At 35.9% G+C, this 18,821-nt stretch overlaps 2 protein-coding genes across 2 annotated transcripts; one reads left to right on the top strand and one right to left on the bottom strand.

Annotated features, from left to right (window-relative positions):
• The first annotated feature begins 2,973 nt into the window (after positions 1-2,973).
• Positions 2,974-3,900, top strand: LOC114610172 (olfactory receptor 1Q1-like). Its single transcript, XM_028754647.1, has one exon. The coding sequence runs from the start codon at positions 2,974-2,976 to the stop codon at positions 3,898-3,900; it is 927 nt and encodes a 308-aa protein (XP_028610480.1).
• A 10,223-nt stretch (positions 3,901-14,123) lies between these two features.
• On the bottom strand, positions 14,124-17,393 carry LOC114610255 (olfactory receptor 1361-like). The gene is made up of 2 exons (XM_028754757.1): positions 17,294-17,393; positions 14,124-15,122 (listed from the first exon to the last, which is right to left on the bottom strand). Exon 2 carries the CDS (start codon positions 15,101-15,103, stop codon positions 14,141-14,143), a length of 963 nt encoding a protein of 320 aa, XP_028610590.1. The 5' UTR covers positions 15,104-15,122; positions 17,294-17,393; the 3' UTR covers positions 14,124-14,140.
• Positions 17,394-18,821: the final 1,428 nt, after the last annotated feature.

Below are 18,821 nucleotides of genomic sequence, written 5' to 3'. Positions count from 1 at the left end.
AGTCCTGATCTCCTCATCTAACAAATCCAGTATGACACCCATGGAGCCACTAAGACTTCAACTCCTGCAGGGTTTTTTTCTTTCTCTTCTAAACTACCTCCATTGTCTTCTCTGAGTAGTGGCTTTGTATGTCAAAACAAGTCACAATGACACATATTCGCAGGAGAGATGAAAATGCCTAGTCCAGCACATTCTAGTCTAGCTGACAGTTCTCGGTAAAGTGGTGCAGACTCAACATTGTTGGACATATTAGGCAACTTTTATGCCAGGCTCTTTGCAAAGACCATGAAAATTGACCATTTGGACAATAATGTAAGTATTATGAAGTTTTGTTTTTTAATCTGTCATCTGTTGTCTGTTATCTCCCTTTTTTGGTCTGTCTTTTCTCCATTATCCTCAGCTATACTATTGTCTTCATGAACTAACCTCCTCTCATTCAAACCTACTCTCAAAAATGCATAGATGATTTCCATAGATATTCCATGAAAAATAGATTTAAAAAACCAAAAAGATTCAGTGATTTGAGGAAACATCTACCTATGAATAGGACTGGGCAATGCAGAAGTTATGCTTACATGTGTCTGTCCACATTGCCTTCTCTTTAACAATCAGCCTCTTTCCACCCCTGAGACTTAAGAAAGAAAGGGAAGCTCAGAGAGCAAGCTTCACTAAATTATACTAATGCCTCCTCTATTTGCAAAGCACAGTTTGTGGCTGAAGTAGCTGAAGGAAAAGGATCAGCTTTGTGACAGGAAGGCCAAGTTCCCACAGGATTATAAAGATAGGTGCACATTGTTTCCTAGGACTTGTAAGGAGCCTCCACACTGCAGAATATATAAAGCTTTTGTAGTGCATGTAGATATTACCCTTATTTTCAAAATTAGGAAAATGGTGTTTTTTTCTAAGGTCTCAGAACACTTTCCTGGCAAACATGGGACCAAACCAACATGTCCTATTTCCTGGATCCACACTCACTAGCCATTTTGCTCTTTATCTATCTGTATCCCCATTTAGAATTGAGATTCTTGTCTTCCCACCTCCTCAGCCTCCTCTGCCTGTCTCCACCCCTATTCAGTGTGACCCTGGAGAACTTTACTCAGTACTCTCATCCTCAATAGCACGACTTTAAAAACAGAAACAAGAATGTATAGTTTTAGATTTATAATGAGCTTAAAACACACACATATATATACATATATACATACATGTATATTTACATTTGAGTGTGTGTGAGAGACAGAGACAGAGAGAGAGAGACAGAGGCAGAGACATAGACAGAGAGAGAAAGGGCCCTTTTCTAGCTAATGTAAAAGGCAGCACAATGTAAAAGCAAGATGAGAAGAATAAATAGGAATTAATAAGGAACACTTCTTAAGGGGAGGAGGATAATCAGTAGTAGTTAGAAGTCTAGGTTTTGAGATCAGATACAACTGAACTTAAATTCTAGCTTCACCACTTACTAATCTGGGTCTTTGAACTCGGTCAGCCTCAGCATCTTCACTTATACATTTAAGGCAATGCTTACAGAGTTGCTGTGACCATCACAGTTTAAATGAAAGAGCGAGATCATCATTAAAAGCACTGTTTAAATATGTGCTTTCATTCTTCCTTATACAGTTTATCTCATTATAACTACTTTTGAGTACAAAACATTATAATTATCTATCTTACTTTCTGCACTACAGAATGCAGAATTAAAGTCAGTTTAGCTTCTTGTGACCATGAAATTTTGTTAGAAATAAACAGAAAAAAATTAATCTGAATTGAAATATTATAGAGATTATTAATAAGAAATTATATATTATTAACTTCAACTATATTGAATCATCAATTTTCATCTATTTTTGATCTATACAAAACATTAATTTTATATAGCAGCACAACATGAAATTTTAAATAATAAGCAGATATAGTTGTCCATTGGTTCCAGGATTTATGGGACACGAAAATCTTTAGACATAAAAAAGAATAGTATTTGCACAGAGATTAAGTTGCGCACATTAAATTGTCTCAAGATTGCTTACAATATCTAATTCACCACCTATGCATCATCTCATTTGTGTGGATTTGTAGTATTTTAATGTAAAAAAATTCCACTTTTTCCTTTTTGGAAAAATTTTTTCAAGTATCCATTGTTGGTTAAATCAACTGTAGACATTAATAATAAGTTGTAAGAAACGTGTAGACCAAGACATCTAATGGGACAATGTTTTTTTTTCAACCTAAGTCTATGCATACATAAATAAGTATTATTTATTGCTAGAGTGCATGTGTAAAGTGAGCATCAGTCTTATTACTGTTTGTCTTTCTGTTGTTAGCTATGAGACAGGATCAAGCATAAGACCAGTTGAAGAAAAGAGCCAATTAGGGAAGTGTATGGAAATTATGAATTTGGAAATCCATTCGTATTTTAAAAAATGTACTCTTTGACAGATCTTGGGCACCAGCAAGGATGCCCCTATACACAACCTCTACAGTGAGAACTGATGAACCATATTAACTCTGACATTCTCTTCTGCAGACAGGTTGCTTGGATGTGCATCCCATCCATAAGTCTACTGTCACAAATAAGGTAGCTTGGCTTAATTTTAGAGAGTCATGTCATATAGTGTTTAACAGCATAACCTTGAGATCCTGGTAAACATGATATAAATTGAAATGTGCCTTTTAAGAGTTTAAACTGTGTATGCCTTCTAACTTGTAAAATATATAATAATAGTGATGCTTCATAAAGTAACTGTAATATTTAAATACAATAATGTGCCAAAGTCCCCAATTAAAGGAAGATGCTCTGTAAATGTTATATGTGAAAACACTGATAATGTTAAAAATAATAAAAAAAATAATTAAACACTCAATCCTTTTGTCAGTATCATGTGTATTTCATACTGGAGCACAGCAGTGAGGGTTACTTAACAGCCAGCTCATATTTCCAAGGATTGAAAATGATTCTTCCTGTTCTTTTGGTGACAGATGGAAAACAGCAGCTGGACCAGTGTGTCTTACTTTGTTCTCTTGGGCATCTCTACTAACCAAGTTGAGCAGATTCCTCTCTTCCTTCTCTTTCTACTCATGTATATCATCAACATTTCTGGCAATATTTTTATCATCACACTTATCATCTCTGCTCCTCATCTGCATACTCCAATGTACATCTTCCTCAGTAACCTGGCCTTGGCAGACATCTGCTTCACCTCTACCACAGTTCCCAAGATGTTACAAAACATTTTTTCTTCTACAAAGACCATTTCCTATGTAGGCTGCTTAGCTCAAACATATTTCTTCATTTGCTTTGCAGCCATGGAAAATTTCCTCCTGGCTGTGATGGCCTATGACAGGTACATTGCCATCTGTCACCCTCTCCGTTACACCTCAATACTGACTGGAATGCTGTGTGTACAGATGGTGGCTCTATGCCATGTCCTCTCTCACCTTCATGCCCTGCTGCACAGCTTACTCATGAGCAAACTGATCTTCTGTTCAGATAACAGGATACCTCATTTCTTCTGTGACCTCTATCCTCTAATGAAGATTTCCTGTACCAGCACCCAACTCAACACCTTAATGATTCATACAGAAGGAGTGATAGTCATCAATGGAGCTCTGGTCTTCATCATTGCCTCCTATGCCTTCATCATCTCGGCAGTCCTCCAGATCCCCTCTGACAATGGGAAATGGAGATTATTTTCTACCTGTGGTTCCCACCTCACCGTGGTGGCCATATTCTATGGCACCCTCACATGGGTCTATTTCAGGCCTCTTTCCAGCTACTCAGTGGCCAAGGGACGCATTGTGACAGTCATGTACACAGTGGTGACTCCTATGTTGAACCCCTTTATTTACAGCCTGAGGAATAGAGATGTGAAAGAAGCCTTCAGGAAATGGGTGAGAAGACTATAACCCTTTTGTATAGCTCAACCTTAAACAACATTCCACATCTTAACTATTACACTAAGAAAATCATTTGCCCTTCACTAATCTGCCTCCTTTATAATAACCCAGAAAGGTCAAGTCAGAAGAATTGTAGGTTCAAGCCATGTCTGGACTAGAGAATCCAAGACTATGCTGAGCAACTTAATTAGACCATATCAAAATGAGTAGAAGAGAGGCTAAGGATATAAGTCAGTAGGACACTTGTTTAGTGTGTACAAAATCCAAACTTCAACTTCTAGAACTGAAAGAAATAAATTAAAAACTAAATGCTCTAGAAATACCTAAAGTGAATATATAGCAAGGGTTTTCTCATTAGATATTGTTATAAAGTATTGATTTAGCCCAAAATACACAAAGGGAACCATCATGGACTTAGTGTAAAATATTATCATGGTTTCACTGAAATTGAAGATAATCCACAGGCCCATAGTTAAAGGAAGAATTGTGGATTCTCAATGTTCATAAAATGTGAGTATGGATGATTTGTGGTAGAAACTAGTTTCTAAACATGCTATATAGAGCTCATAAATTATCAAGATCTGAGTGTCAGATTCTAAAATAGATAAGAATAGGAAATACCATTAATAACCACAGACAAATCGTAGACTAGAATGAGACTTCTGAGAATATTGCTGTAATCTCCAAACTGTCAAGAGAGAAGAGTTCTACTCCACTAGCACCAGCAACAATGGTCACTAGGCACAATCCCAAAGATCTGAAAACTAGATATTGTCAGATCTGTTCATGTATGCCTTGTACCACTACCTCTAATTCAAAATATTATGATCCATCTAATTAGCCAAGAATTGGTCGTTTTCACAATTTCTAAGTGCCAGGGGTACCATGAGGAAATATTGGTGCTTATATCTTTTGGAATTTTCCATGAGACTACTCCAACATGTAAAGGTCATATCATTTATGTGGATCAGAATCTACTGGATACCCAGAACTAAGTGCACCACTCTTTTCCACTTCCATTCTCAAGACATTCCATTCACAGAAGAAGCTCTCATTGTCCCAGCTGAGGAATTAACAAAAGGGATTTGTCTAACACTTGAGTGATTGTTGACTGGTTTTGCTGAGCATGGAGAATGAATTCTAAAGCCAGACCTGCTAAAACATCTAATCTCATCAGTATAGAATCAGAAGAATATTAGGGTAGCCTCCCAGGAGACATGCCAGATAATGTAAGCATGGCTGACTAATATATCTGTCTACATAAAGCATCATCTATTATACACAATCAGTTAGGACACTGAGATGAGAAGGAGCTAAACTTGCAAAGATTTAGTGTAATATTATAGAAGGCTTTCTTGTAACATAAATATAATTCTTAATCAAAAATTTTGGCACTGAAATGGACTGAGAAGCTTACTATATTCATGGGGCTGTTGGTTATTCCTGAGTTCTTCCAGACAAAGGAGACCTTGGTATGTATAAATTGAAAAACAAAACAAATAAAACCAAGCCAGCTTCCCTCATATCTATTATTATGGTCTTTTCATTTCCATTTCGGTTTGCTGGGTATCAGACCCAGGCCACTACATTTGCCAGGCAAGTGCTGTACCGTTGAGCTACCTTCTAGTGACACCAACTTTGATCAGTTAACTCTGGTGCTGGGATGACCTTCCCTTACACTATATGAAGGTATGCTATGCTCTCTGTATTTTCGATTGTTGATTGCTGTAGTAACAGAGAGCTAAGTGCTGGCAGGATTTTGGTATTGTCATTTCTAAAGCCCAGCACCAGTTTTCTATTTGTAAATTCTTGTCCTTCCTCACTTGCCCAAAAGATGAAGGTCAGGCAGCCCTCAATGCCTAAAAGCCACCTAAGAGATGGACCAGACATTGTCTTTCTCTAACTGGTTAAAACTGGAAAGTGGCTTTTTTTTATATATATAATAAAGAGATGATGGCCTGAGCTGAGGAAGGAAGTAAAGGAGTAGGACTTCCAGGCAGGCAGTAGATGAAAGTATAGGCAGAGAGACACAGCAGATCAGAAGACAGAGGTGGAAGGCATAAAGGAGGGAGGCTGATGGGACTTGAAGTAGGCAGTGAGAACCACATGGAGACACAGAATGTTAGACAAATCAGGTTAAGTTAGTATATAGCCAAGAACCTGCCCCAGCAAAAAGTCAACAACTTTAAAACTATAGATAAGTCTCTATGTCTTAATTAAACTGCAAACTAGATCTGCAAAACCTCATAATACTCTGGTTCCTCACCTTGCCTAGAAAACACCTTACCCAACATGTAGTTTCTGTTTAGATCTCGTTGCTTTCTTTTAATATCTCCTGCCTCCTTGGTCTTCTCCCTTCAGTTCTAGTCCTTTTTTTCCAGTTTTTATTGGATTTTTATTTATTTACATATCAAATGTTATCCCCTTTCCCAGTTTCCCCTTGTACAAAGCACAAGTCCAAGTGGATCAAGGACTTCCACATAAAACCAGATACACTGAAACTAATAGAAGAGAAAGTGGGGAAGAGCCTCAACCACATGGGCACAGGGGGAAAATTCCTGTACAGAACACCAATGGCTTATGCTCTAAGATCAAGACTTGACAAATGGGACCTCATAAAATTGCAAAGCTTCTGTAAGGCAAAGAGCATTGTCAATAGGACAAAACAGCAACCAACAGATTGGGAAAAGATCTTTACCAACCCTACATCAGCTCTAGTTCTAATCCATTTCTTCTTTGCTGTGTATTCAGAGTCACTGCTCAGCCTTTTCTAAAACTCCTCTTTAAGTTGGAGAGAGAGTAAACAGATGCAGTATATCCTGTCCTTACCCACAGTGTCCCTTCCTACTGTTTCATGCACTCATACTCAACTGTGTTCTAAAATTATTAAGTGGAAAATTCTAGAAGTAGATACCTACAAAGTTTTAAATTAAAACTGTTCTAAAGAGTGTAATAAAATTTCAGTGTCCTGTTACATCTTGCTTGGAACATGAATCATCCATCTATCTACTATATTGGTTAATTATCTCTGTGTCCACTATAGTTATACTGGACCACATTGCTGAGTGTTCAGTAGTCACTTGGTAGCCATCTTAATATCAAATTGAAATTATACACACACACACACAATCTTGGTGTCTTATATATCACTTGAGTTTGAGAATATATCCTCTTTAAATAAAAGGGTCCTACTTTACTTTTTCTTTCAGAGCAACTAGATAATTACATTTTAAAAGTTGTACTTGAGACCAGGCATAGTGGTCTATGTCTTTAATTCCAGTACTCAAGAAACAGAGGCAGTAGAACTCTGTGAGTTCAAAGCCAATCAGTAAAACCTTGTCAAAAAAGAAAAGAAAAAAATTTACTTAGATAATACCATTACTCTTCTAAGAGTTCATCTCCCAGAATAAATACATAAAATGGATGACTTTTATATGTATAACAATACATATACCCTATAATATGCTATTATTTATTAGCATGACAATTAGAAATAATCTTCATATTTACTAATGGGAGCTTGAAAAGTTGTGTGCTTTCGGTAGGTATTACTTATACAGAATTCCTCCCTTATTTCCTGTCCTTGACATGGCTTCATCATAGGCAAAATATGTACATCTCTATCCCACTCAATGACTCTGAACTAAACTTTAGTCAGCATTTCATAAATAAGCATAGCAAATGTTTTTTCCAGCTGAAAGTGTTGAATAGGTTTGGGTCAGCTGTTTTTGCACTTGTGGTATTTAGACCTTGTCATGAGAATAGCTCTACTCATGTGGCTATCTTCCTTTGTCTCCTTCTATGGAAAACACAGTTGTATGTGACTCCATGCAACATTCAACCAGCAGACTTGGGAGAAATTTCTGTTGTTAGGAAACACCAAGGTGTCAAATTATTTCTTATGTGATATATTGGAGGTAAAATATCCAGCTCTTTACCTAGGTTCTCTTTGCTCTCTCCACATTATTTAATCATTATACTATTAATAAAAATACTATTGATATTAAAATATATGCATTGAATTTACTATGAGTCACTTACATTTATCTTATTCATCAAATATTTACAGAAATTCTGAATTGCAGTTACCATTTCTCCCTTCTTTACAATAAGAAACTGAGGCAGGAAGTAAGTGAATAATTATTTGAGATAATACACCAAGTAATGGGAAAGTTTGGAATCTAACTTTGATTCCAAATACCACCCCTTATCATACCCTACAATATAGTCAATAGTTTATCGTTTTCCTTTTGGATACTAAACTCTATTTTATTCAGATATTCTTAAGGTGAATAATTTCCAAGAATTCAGATGATTACATTAGAGACATCACTCTTTTTGTTAATCTCATTATTAATGCTATATCTTCCTAAAATGTACTGGTTTCAATGATAAATTTTAGGTGCAAGGCTACAAAGCTATTTACATCAGTACTTCAGGATAATCAAAAGTACTTTCCCTGCATCCCATAGCTTACCCTATGAATCTCTTTATTTCATTACTCTACTTTTTGATAAGCTCTCAGAATTCGTGCTTCAAACATTTAGCACAAATTGTGATGAAGAATATACTGTAAACAGATGAGTATAAAAAATAAAGAAATAAATTAAAACCACTACTGTTGTTACAATGGCAACTACAAACCACATTAATAATATAGTATGAGCATTTCTATTTCCTAATAACTACAACACACTGAAGTTTTATTTAAGGCTAGATGATTCACCTTGCATTGGGCAATCCTTGTGTACCTACAAAAATACAAAGTCAAACGTTAGCTTTTGGATATGTTTACTATTGGAACTGATCTCTGACTTGTTTTCATAAGGGATTGGCCATCATATCATTCAATCTCTGAACAATGAGCACTAAACTATGGTTTTTCCCTTTCAAATTAGATTAAACACAATTGGTTTTCTCACTCAAACTTTCATCTGCCTCTCATTCTTCCACTCCCCTTATAGACATGTTGTTTATGTTTTATTTGTTTATTGTTCTGTTGTTTTTATTTATGAGACAGGATCACACAATTTTGTAGCTCTTGCTGTCCTGGAACTCATTATGTAGACAGAAACTGACCTCAGATGCCGAGAGATCTAGCTGTTTCTGATTCTGGAGTGCTGAGATTAAAGGTGTACACCACCACTACTGGATATTAACATTTTATAAAGTCTTGTACAAAACCTTGATGTTGTAGTATTTTATGGGCATAGCAGATGGTTATGGGTCAGATGGAGTCAATTAAGAAGATTTTGTAAACAGATAAACATATTAGTACATTGTATGGCTCATGGCACCAGTCAACTCAGGGCAGGGCAAATAAGCTATTCCATCTTCTGCTCAAATCGGAGTAGGTATCTCCAGAGATATAACTGTCATCTGAAGCAACATGGACTACACCTCAATGACAATAGGGGAGAAAAGCAAGTTCACACTTTGCCACATTATTAGATAATAAAGAAAGATAGAAGAATATAAGCCTAACTTTAATTCATTACACATTTCTTTTAAGATGAAATAAAACATTCTGGGAAGGGAGAGATAGAGAGTTCAGTGAGCATAGTGTCTATTGTTCAACTCCCCAGCACCAACATAAAAACTAAGCATGAGAGTACATACTTATAACCTTAGCACTGGAGGTGGGGAAACAAACTGAGGTGTGTTTCCCAGAGACTCTGCCCAACTAGCAAATTCAGTGAGTTTTCTTTTCAATCAGAGACCTTATAACAAAGAAGAAGAAGAAGGGGGAGGAGGAGGAGGAGGAGGAGGAGGAGGAGGAGAACAACAACAACAACAACAAGAAGGGGGGTGGTATATCCAGCTTTGACTCTGGTCCTACTCATACATGTGTCCATGCATACACACACACACACACACACACCTATGGGCACACAAATGAAATAAGACATCCTAATAGGTGTTTCATCTTAGAGTAATACTTTCCAGATACTAATTTTGTCTCTTATTAAAGTACAGATCCAAAATCAATTGATCTAGAAGGAGGCATAAAAATCACAATTATTCACTTTTTACAAGGTTCCTAGTTTCTTCCTGTCTACCACACTATGAGTATTGTGGTCTAAATGGAGCTTGCAGAGAAAGAGAAACATCAGTGGAGCCAGGTAATATGCATCAAGATCTCTGTGTATTCTATTGTATGTATATAAACTTTTTTCTTAAACAACAACAGCAAAAGATATTTTGTATAGGAAAATGGTTAAGCCAGTAAAGTATGTTACAAATGTGAGGACTTGGTTTCAATCTCCAGAACCCATAAAAATGTGCAGTTTGGCTCAACTCTATACAAGGATCTACAAGCAAATGAATAAAGCTAGACGCTGAAGTGGTAGCCCTCCCAAGGAAGAGCACACTAATTGGTTGTTCAATGCCAAGTGCTCAACCCTGAAAACATATATACACTTAACATTAGATAGACTAAACAAGTTATATTTGAATATATATATATATGTATATGTATATATATGTATATATATATACATATATATATATATACAAATACATATGTTCATACAATAACAATTGGTGAAAATGAAGGCATAAATTTGAATAACAGAGATGAGTATATAGAAGAGTTTGGAAAGATAAGGGAAGGAAGAAATATTATAATTAAAATACAATCTCAAAAATAAAACAACACCAAAGACCCAAGTGTGGTGGAACATTATGGTTAACTCAGTGATGGTGATGTAAGGGGCAGAAACAGGGCAATACCAAGAGCTCACTAGCAAGTTTTCCTCACCTACTTGTGAGAAGTGCAGACCAATGAAAGACCTTGTCTCAAACAATGGTAGGCACCTGAGTCATGATTCCTGAGGTTGTCATTTGGCCTCTGCATATACACATATACACTCTCTACTCCCAACACACACACACATACACACACACACACACACACACACATACAATTTAAATCTGGAAATGTAGCTCTGTGGTTAGAAGAATCACCTAGTATGTACAAGGCAACACACACACACATACAAACACACATACACGTATAAATACACACACAAATACACACATAAAAATTGTACAAATTTGTTTAATATAACTTGAGGAGTGTGAACATATAAGCATAAAACCATCATCACTAAATCTATTACCTCAACTAGTTTTCTTATATTCCCCTCCCAACAAATTTTGGTGAAGACATTTAACATGAACTCTACTTTCTAAACAAATACCCATCACCAATAATAATGTACTGCACAATTAAAACCTTATCAGTGTGATAGGTACCATGTTAAATACCATGAGCAACACAAAGACATATACAGAAAAATACAGTAGTTGCTTAGAGAGAGAACATGAACACAAGATTTGAATGGCTGATCTTAATACTGAGCAGGCTAAATTATACTCTAGCAGGTCTCACTCATGACACCTCTGAAATTAACTAGGAAAGAGGAGTTCTAGGAACTAAATGTTTAAACAGGGAAAGTTTAAAAAGAATGAGAGAAAAAAGAGAAGGTAAGTCAACAAAACTAAAGATGTATCAAAAAACAATATGAAACCTAACTAATGTTGGTTTTTATGGATTATAATGGAAATTATAACCAAAACCTGGAAATGGAACAGAGATACCATGCTCAGGCAAACAACCCTGTTCCTGAACATGGGTTATTAAATAAAAACCTCAGTGCCAGGAACAGAGTACTCCCCTCTGGGTTATTGATCAGTGGTACTCCAAAGGCATCCAAATCAACATAGGCTATTTCCATTGCTCTCAATTGTCTAGCATAAGTATTGCTGAAGATACAATTCACTTTGCATGTAGAACATAGATGAATCAATAGCAAACTGACCAAGAAATTCTCCCTGCTAGGCATCTTTCATGATGGTAGAAGGTGTTAACTATCAGGAGCCATCTTAGGACAAGCTAATAACTAGCAGGTGATCTTCCTGAGATGACTGCCTTAGATTAAAGTATATGAGGGAACTCTGGTGGTCAATACCCAGCAGAAAAATATTTTAGGAAAGATTCCTGCTATTACTATGCTTTTTTGTTATTATTACATATAGAACTATCACTAGTTGTTAGCCCACCCTTTTGAGAAGATCTCTTCAGATCTACAAAGATGTACCCTCTTATAGTGATATATAGAGACAGATAACTTCTCAATTATGATGATCCTATAAGAATTTGTAAAATTTTATCAGTATTTATTAAGCTCTTTTATAGTGTTACTGCTGTTATATCCGTTCTGATATTCAAAACTGCAATGAGAAATCTGTCAGTCTCCTATGTGTCACCAGTTAATTGTTTCTGATAGTAAGAACACTTTCTACTACTCAGAGAACATTCCAAGAAGTTGTAAAACCATTAACCAAAGGTCATAAAAAGTGAACTACAATTGATTATAGGTGCTAAGACAGAAGATAAAATTTTGACTGGGTTTATCTATATAAAAGTTCACTAATAACTTAGTTACAGTTTTTAACTCTCAATGAACATGTGGATGAATGTTTAGCTAATTATTCCTAATGAATACACATGTAAACATTCTCTGTTGTAAACTTCTATTTCATCTTGTGATTTGAATTTATATGTAAACTTGTGATGAACTTTTTACCATGTGATCATGTATTCTGAAAGATGTATGAGTGCTGAGGACAAAGAGAGGAGCAGGTGTTTCCCTTGTTCCACTTAGGGTCTTTCTGCTTTTCCCCTTTTTCTTAGAGAGCTTTCATAGGAAACTTTTTAAAACTTAAAAATAAAAGGTAAATTCACTTTTTCTTCATGCAATGTCACCTAGCCAAAAGTTAGAGCTCCACAGTGCCTGCTGAGATAGAACAAAGGCTATATTACTTAATATCCTACTGTTAGGCTACAGGTGTTAATTGCCTAAGCCAGCAGCATTTAACCCTTAGAAAGAGCAAGAAAATTTTTATGACTTTTTAGAAGTTATTATTAGCATTTCAGTATTATTAGAGAGATAGACTGTTCAGAGACTATAAGTCTTTAAAGCCACAACAGAGTCTTACTTTATGTCCCATTTACACCTGCTCCAGGCTGAGAGACTCCTGGCAGTTATCCTGCCTGCTGGGGGAGGGAAGACATAAATGATCTTATCTCGCCCTTCCCTGCATACTACAAATCAACTCACCAAGCAATATGCGTTTGCTGATGTAATCATGACAAACTTGTATAAGTGGTACGTAAGTTGTGGGGTGGTTCAATAAACCATTCTCTTGATTAGACCTGAGGCCTGTTTTACAGTAGAAAATTCATTACTCAACATGATCAAACCATGACTAGGGAAATCACAGGCCAAGGGAGGAACGTTTTGATGTAGTATTGATAAATTGTCAAACTACCTTCTACATGTTTCTGTATTTCTCAATCGCTTTACCATGCTTTCCAGTTTTGTCAGAGAAGCTTCTAATTGCAGGAGGTGGTGGCTAATGTAGACTCATAACTATTCAAAAGTTATGAAAAAGCAACTGTGAAGGCTTAGTTAATTTTTGCTTTGTCTTCCCCAAGTTCTTCAAAACTTTCTCTCCCTATATCCCATCCATATCAGCTCTTGGCTTATATTTCTTTTGTTTTCTATATTCATTTCATTCACCCCACAGTTTTGAGTATCTTCTATATTTTGATGCCTCTGATATTTCTAGTTCCACATAGAATTTTTGTCACCTCAAAAAATTATGTAATCGTCTGTGAAATATCACTTTATGATTACCTAATGCATATCACAAAATTAATATGACCATGACATGACAGCTAGAGGTAAAATGAAATAATTTAAACTATTAACATTGAGCTTATTATTGTAACTTAAAATGTTGTTGAATTGAGAGACTATGAATATGTACCACTTAGGAAGGATTAATCCATTCCACCCATGACTTATTTAAATTTTAATTTATTGTACAATAGTGTTTTATGTCCGTTTGACTTGACTCTGGAAGATAGTATAAGACACATGACTATGAAAAAGATTGATTTCTGTAAGCCATATTGATTTGCTACCATATTGATGATTCATTCTCTGAGATTAATGTTATATACTCAAAGTTCAGTGAATTGAAAATATATTCTGGCTTATACTGTGATGATATTCTATGCAAAGGGTCCAAGAACCATTTATTGATAATTCTATTTTTTCTAATATAAGCAGGAATTGATAACAAAATTATTCCACAGGAATATGATTCATACACATTAATAAGAGACCACATCAGCTATTTGAGATGGTCTTAGATTAAACATTGGATCTCATATTTGTCATTCTTTGTCTGAGTGAACCTGGAAGCTTTCTGAGATGCAGAGTTTCCTAAGAAGCCTCCCGAGAGCTCCTTTAACTTCCTGGTTCCTGAGGCTATAGATTAATGGATTTAGCATAGGGGTGACCAATGTGTAGAAGATGGCAATCTGTCGATCCTGGTCTAAGTCATAGGTAGACGATGGCTTGAGGTACATGCGAATCACAGAACCATACAGGAGCAGTACAACCAGTATGTGGGAGCCACAGGTAGACAGAGCTTTCCTCAGGGCAGCAGTTGAGTGCATGTGGGCAATAGCAAAACCTATGCGAACATAGGAGCCCAAAATAAAGATGAAGGGGCTGACAACCACAGCTATACCCTCAGTGAAGATTAACATTTCATTGACCACTGGTCGAGTACAGGAGAGCTTCAGCAGAGGGGTGATATCACAGAAAAAGTGGGTGACCTGGTTGCCACAGAAGGTTAAATGAGTAACCAACACACTGTACAGGAGACTATTAAGGCTGACTACCACCCATGAGGTCAATGTTATTCGCAAACAAAGGCTATGATTGACAATGGCAGAGTATCTTAGAGGAGCACAAATGGCAACATAGCGGTCATATGCCATGGCAGCCAGTAAGTGGCCCTCCATGCTGCCAACTGCCATAAAGAAAAATAGTTGTGTCATGCAACAGTTATAGGAAATGCTTCGATCCACAGAGAGTGTGTGCACCAGCATCTGAGGAACAGTGATAGTTGTTAGAGATATGTCAATCAAGGAAAGCTGGCTGAGAAGGAAGTACATGGGTGTCTGAAGCTTGGGGTCTGAGCAAGCAACTACTACTAGTAGGGTATTTCCCAAAACTGCTGTCAGGTACATGACAAGGACAACTCCAAAAATAACTGGCTGCATCTCTGGCCTACTGGACAATCCCAACAACACAAATTCAGTCACTTCTGTCTTGTTTTTAGTGGCCATAAGTCATTGTCTACATCACCTGCAAAGAGGGAAGATCAGAGTTAGGAAATGAACAAAAAAAACAAGCCAAGACTCAGACAAATTTGTTCTTTTAATTATGGTGTTCTTTAAGTCAACTGAATTTACCCAAGATGAGGGTAGAAGTGATTGATATAATCATACATCCACTCACACAAACACCTATTTACACACATGTAAACCACACGAAATAATAATACCATATAACTATACTACCATATGTAATAAAAAGGACGGTCATTGTTCTAAACTTACTTACTTCCATGTATCAATTCAGCCTTTGGGTGGTCTGTACTTCTATGTCTTTGATTATGATAATATACGTGTGTTTGCATGTTATTATGATACCTTTGCCCTTTTACCAAAAAAATATAAAACTCCTCCTTCTTCACAGTGCCTCACCGATTTTTCTTTCTTTTTCCAAGTTTCAATGTTTTTTTTTTTTTTTTAGTTCCTGGTTTTCATAAAATTTTCTGTGTGTAGTCAATAATTACTAAATAATATAATTAGATGCAGTAGTCATTCTCAGTCTTTGTGAGTCAAGATTATTTTTATGTTATGTCTACATATATCTGATGGCTGAAAATTTTTTTGTTTCTCATCTTAAATGAGAAAATTACTGTCTGTACTGCCTGTGTGTCTCCCTTTCCTTTTCTGGTAATAACTTTCTGACAATTTTTTTTTACAGTTTTTATGCCTGCAATAACTACAATTTATAAATATGCTGCTTTACCAACTGTTTTCACTAATTCTTTGAAGAGTGAATATGAGAATTTGGAATGGAGGTTGGTTTCCAGGTAGTGTCTCACTATGCAGCTCTAGCTGTCCTGGAACTCACTCTGTAAACCAAAGTGTCCTCAGACCCAGGGAGATCCACTTGCCTCTCTTCCACTTATTGGGATTAAAGGTGTGTACCTCGACACCCAGCTTGAAGTTTTTAATATGAAGACTGTGGTTTATTTGTGACATTTCTTAAAGTTATTTGAACTCAGAAGTAGGGAGATGGCTCAATGAGAAGTCATTGCTTAATTAGCATATAGATCTGAATTCTTTCTCAAAACTCAAATAAAAGCTAGGTGTCATGGTACACATTTTTCTACCTATTATTTTTCCTGAAAAAATTATGAATTGGACATTAATTTTTAATTAATCTCTACTATGTTAAGTTTTCTATCTCACTTTCTAGTTTGTAAAGTAGATTGCAATCACAGTATTTCACAACTCATGTTTATTTTATTCTTGCAATCATGTTATTGTCCTTTGAGATCTTTATTGTACTACTTCAATATAATGTTTTACTTTGTGTGTATGTGTAAATGCTTTATATTACCGCTTATATCATGAATGCAGTTTTTCTTCAGCATGTTATTTGGTTTTGTCTGTGTGTGTGTTGTGTGTGTTGTATGTTATATGTATGTGTGCCTCCATGATCCTTGTTCTAAATAGTTGGTATCAATTGCTCATGCAAGTATGAATACACACAACTCTCTCCCAAGAATATGAAAATTTACTGTCTGACAATATAGAAAAGCATATTTTTATGCTACTCATTAAAAAAATAAAACCAGGGGCTTTCTTCTCAGTCATGAAAATAAAATTAATAGCTGTAACTTGCCCTTTTAAGATAATACTTTTTCAAATTTTCACTGGGTTAAAAAAATGGCCTGAGTTTCAAGATAAAGAGAAGGGTGTATGCAGAATATCTTGTACAGTCATCGTGTTAGAAGATATTAACTTCACTTTACCTAAACCTTTCCACTATTTCTTTCCCTCATCTTTGTCCTGAATTGGTTGCCACTGGTATGCCATCTCAAGAAGACTACTGTTCACCTCCACTACAGTACATCCTGGTAGCATAAGATGTGGTGATCTTGTTACTTTGTCTTTTAAAATTTTACTAAAATGTCACACTTGCTAATGATCTTACATTCTAAATACAGTTTCCCCTTTGTTATTACCTTAATGAGATATCTACAGAGAGAGAGGAACTCTACACAACATCAATGCCACCTCAGTTTTGCTGATTCTTTAAGAGGACTGTCTCTATTATAGGCAGTCAGTCACAAAAAGATTAGTTATTCAAAACTATTACTCATGACATTTATTGTTTAACACTTTCAAAATTGTCCCTTAGAATCTCAGATAGAAGATGAATGCTTGGACTATACTTACCACAAGGGTTTTGCTTCATTGGGTTGCAGCTTTCCTCAGCACTTGTCACATCTTTGGGAAGCACATCCCTATTCATTTGGCTGGACTTTAGCTTTCCTACATCTTCTCATTCACATGCTGTCAGACCACCTTTAGTTAAATGAATGAAATCTACAAATCAGGAGAGAGCTGCAAAGATAGAGAAGATTTACAATTTCCAATGTTTATTCTTTTGCCTTTATTTTTCCCAGAATCTGTATATGTCAGTATACTCAACTAAACATTTTTTTGTGTAGTATGTTATTGCTTCATTAATGTCCAGCATAATGTCAGATGTCAACATACATGTAGAAATGAATGTGAAAGAGAAGTTGGTAGGAAGAAAAATAGAGTAAGTTACTGTCTTTGTGAAAGACAATAGTATCCATGAAATGAAGAAGTATTTTGTTTCTCATAAACATAACAATATAATAATGCAACCCATTTTCTTTCAAGTAAACCAAAATTGTGCTTTGCAATCATTCATATTCAAGAAGAGTAGAAAAATAGTTGTGTTTTGTTGGGTGTTTCAAAAATCCATATATGTTCCTTCTCTCTTCTTCCATCTCAATTATGCTCCCATCAGACCATGAATGATGTCAACCCGTTCAAACCACATGTAGCTATCAAGATTGCTGAGGCAAAGAAAGTAAAAAAGGTTTGTCTTTAGAAGAGTTGAGATGATACCATAACAGACAGTGAAGAAACTCTTCAAATTATTTAACTGAGTAAATTTAACTGAAATCCAGAAGAGGTAAAGAATGCCTGAAAACAAATATATGACCACCTCTAGTCTCTCAGCTCCTGGCTGGTGTCTCAGGGATATTGTGAGACATGAAAGAGTGAGAACTGGCATTCCCAGCCAAGCTGATTATTCTTCACTTTCCTGTTCTAGAAAAGCTCCAGATGGCATGCTACTCTTCCTTATTATTTTATCAATATCTAAATATTAGACATAAAACTTCCATAGGGGTTTACTGATATAAATTCTATTGTCAGTCCACTCACAGTCTCAAAATGAAGAATCAAAAATGCTGATTCTGTGGTATATAAATAGGATTCCTTTTTATATCATGTCAAAATCTCACAAAATAAATTAGATGCTCTGTCACGTGTTTCAGGATCTTAGATCTTCAGCACATTAGATCTCCATACCCTCCTGAACTAATTATTCTATGTCTTTACTCTGTCTTGGCATGTATATTCACTCAAAAAACTGTTTTTATTATAGTTAGCAATTTTCCATGCTATTCCTTCTATTGACAATAATATTTCATCTTGGTTTTCAACTCTGATCTTCTTGGTGTCAATGTCACTATTTTTCTATTTTCTTTCCCCTTTCAACTTACCTTGGGACAGGGCATAATGCTCATCTCATATCATTTGAGGGTACACAGAGTTAGGTCTGTGGGCAAAGTCACCCTATCTCTTGTTCATTAAGGTCCCTCGCTTATCATTTTCCATAATAGCATCACAACCAAGCAGGCTTGTATTCATGCACTCACTCTGG

This window comes from Grammomys surdaster, unplaced genomic scaffold, assembly GCF_004785775.1.
Source record: "Grammomys surdaster isolate TR1022 unplaced genomic scaffold, NIH_TR_1.0 126035, whole genome shotgun sequence".
In the NCBI taxonomy this organism is placed as follows: Eukaryota; Metazoa; Chordata; class Mammalia; order Rodentia; family Muridae; genus Grammomys; species Grammomys surdaster.
The sequence above is the reverse complement of the archived record's forward strand: the minus strand, read 5'-3'. Positions and strand labels throughout refer to the sequence as shown.

Excerpts from the sequence above, each read along its gene's own strand:
- LOC114610255 (XM_028754757.1), bottom strand. The coding sequence starts at position 15,103 with ATGGCCACTAAAAACAAGACAGAAGTGACTGAATTTGTGTTGTTGGGA.
- LOC114610172 (XM_028754647.1), top strand. The coding sequence starts at position 2,974 with ATGGAAAACAGCAGCTGGACCAGTGTGTCTTACTTTGTTCTCTTGGGC.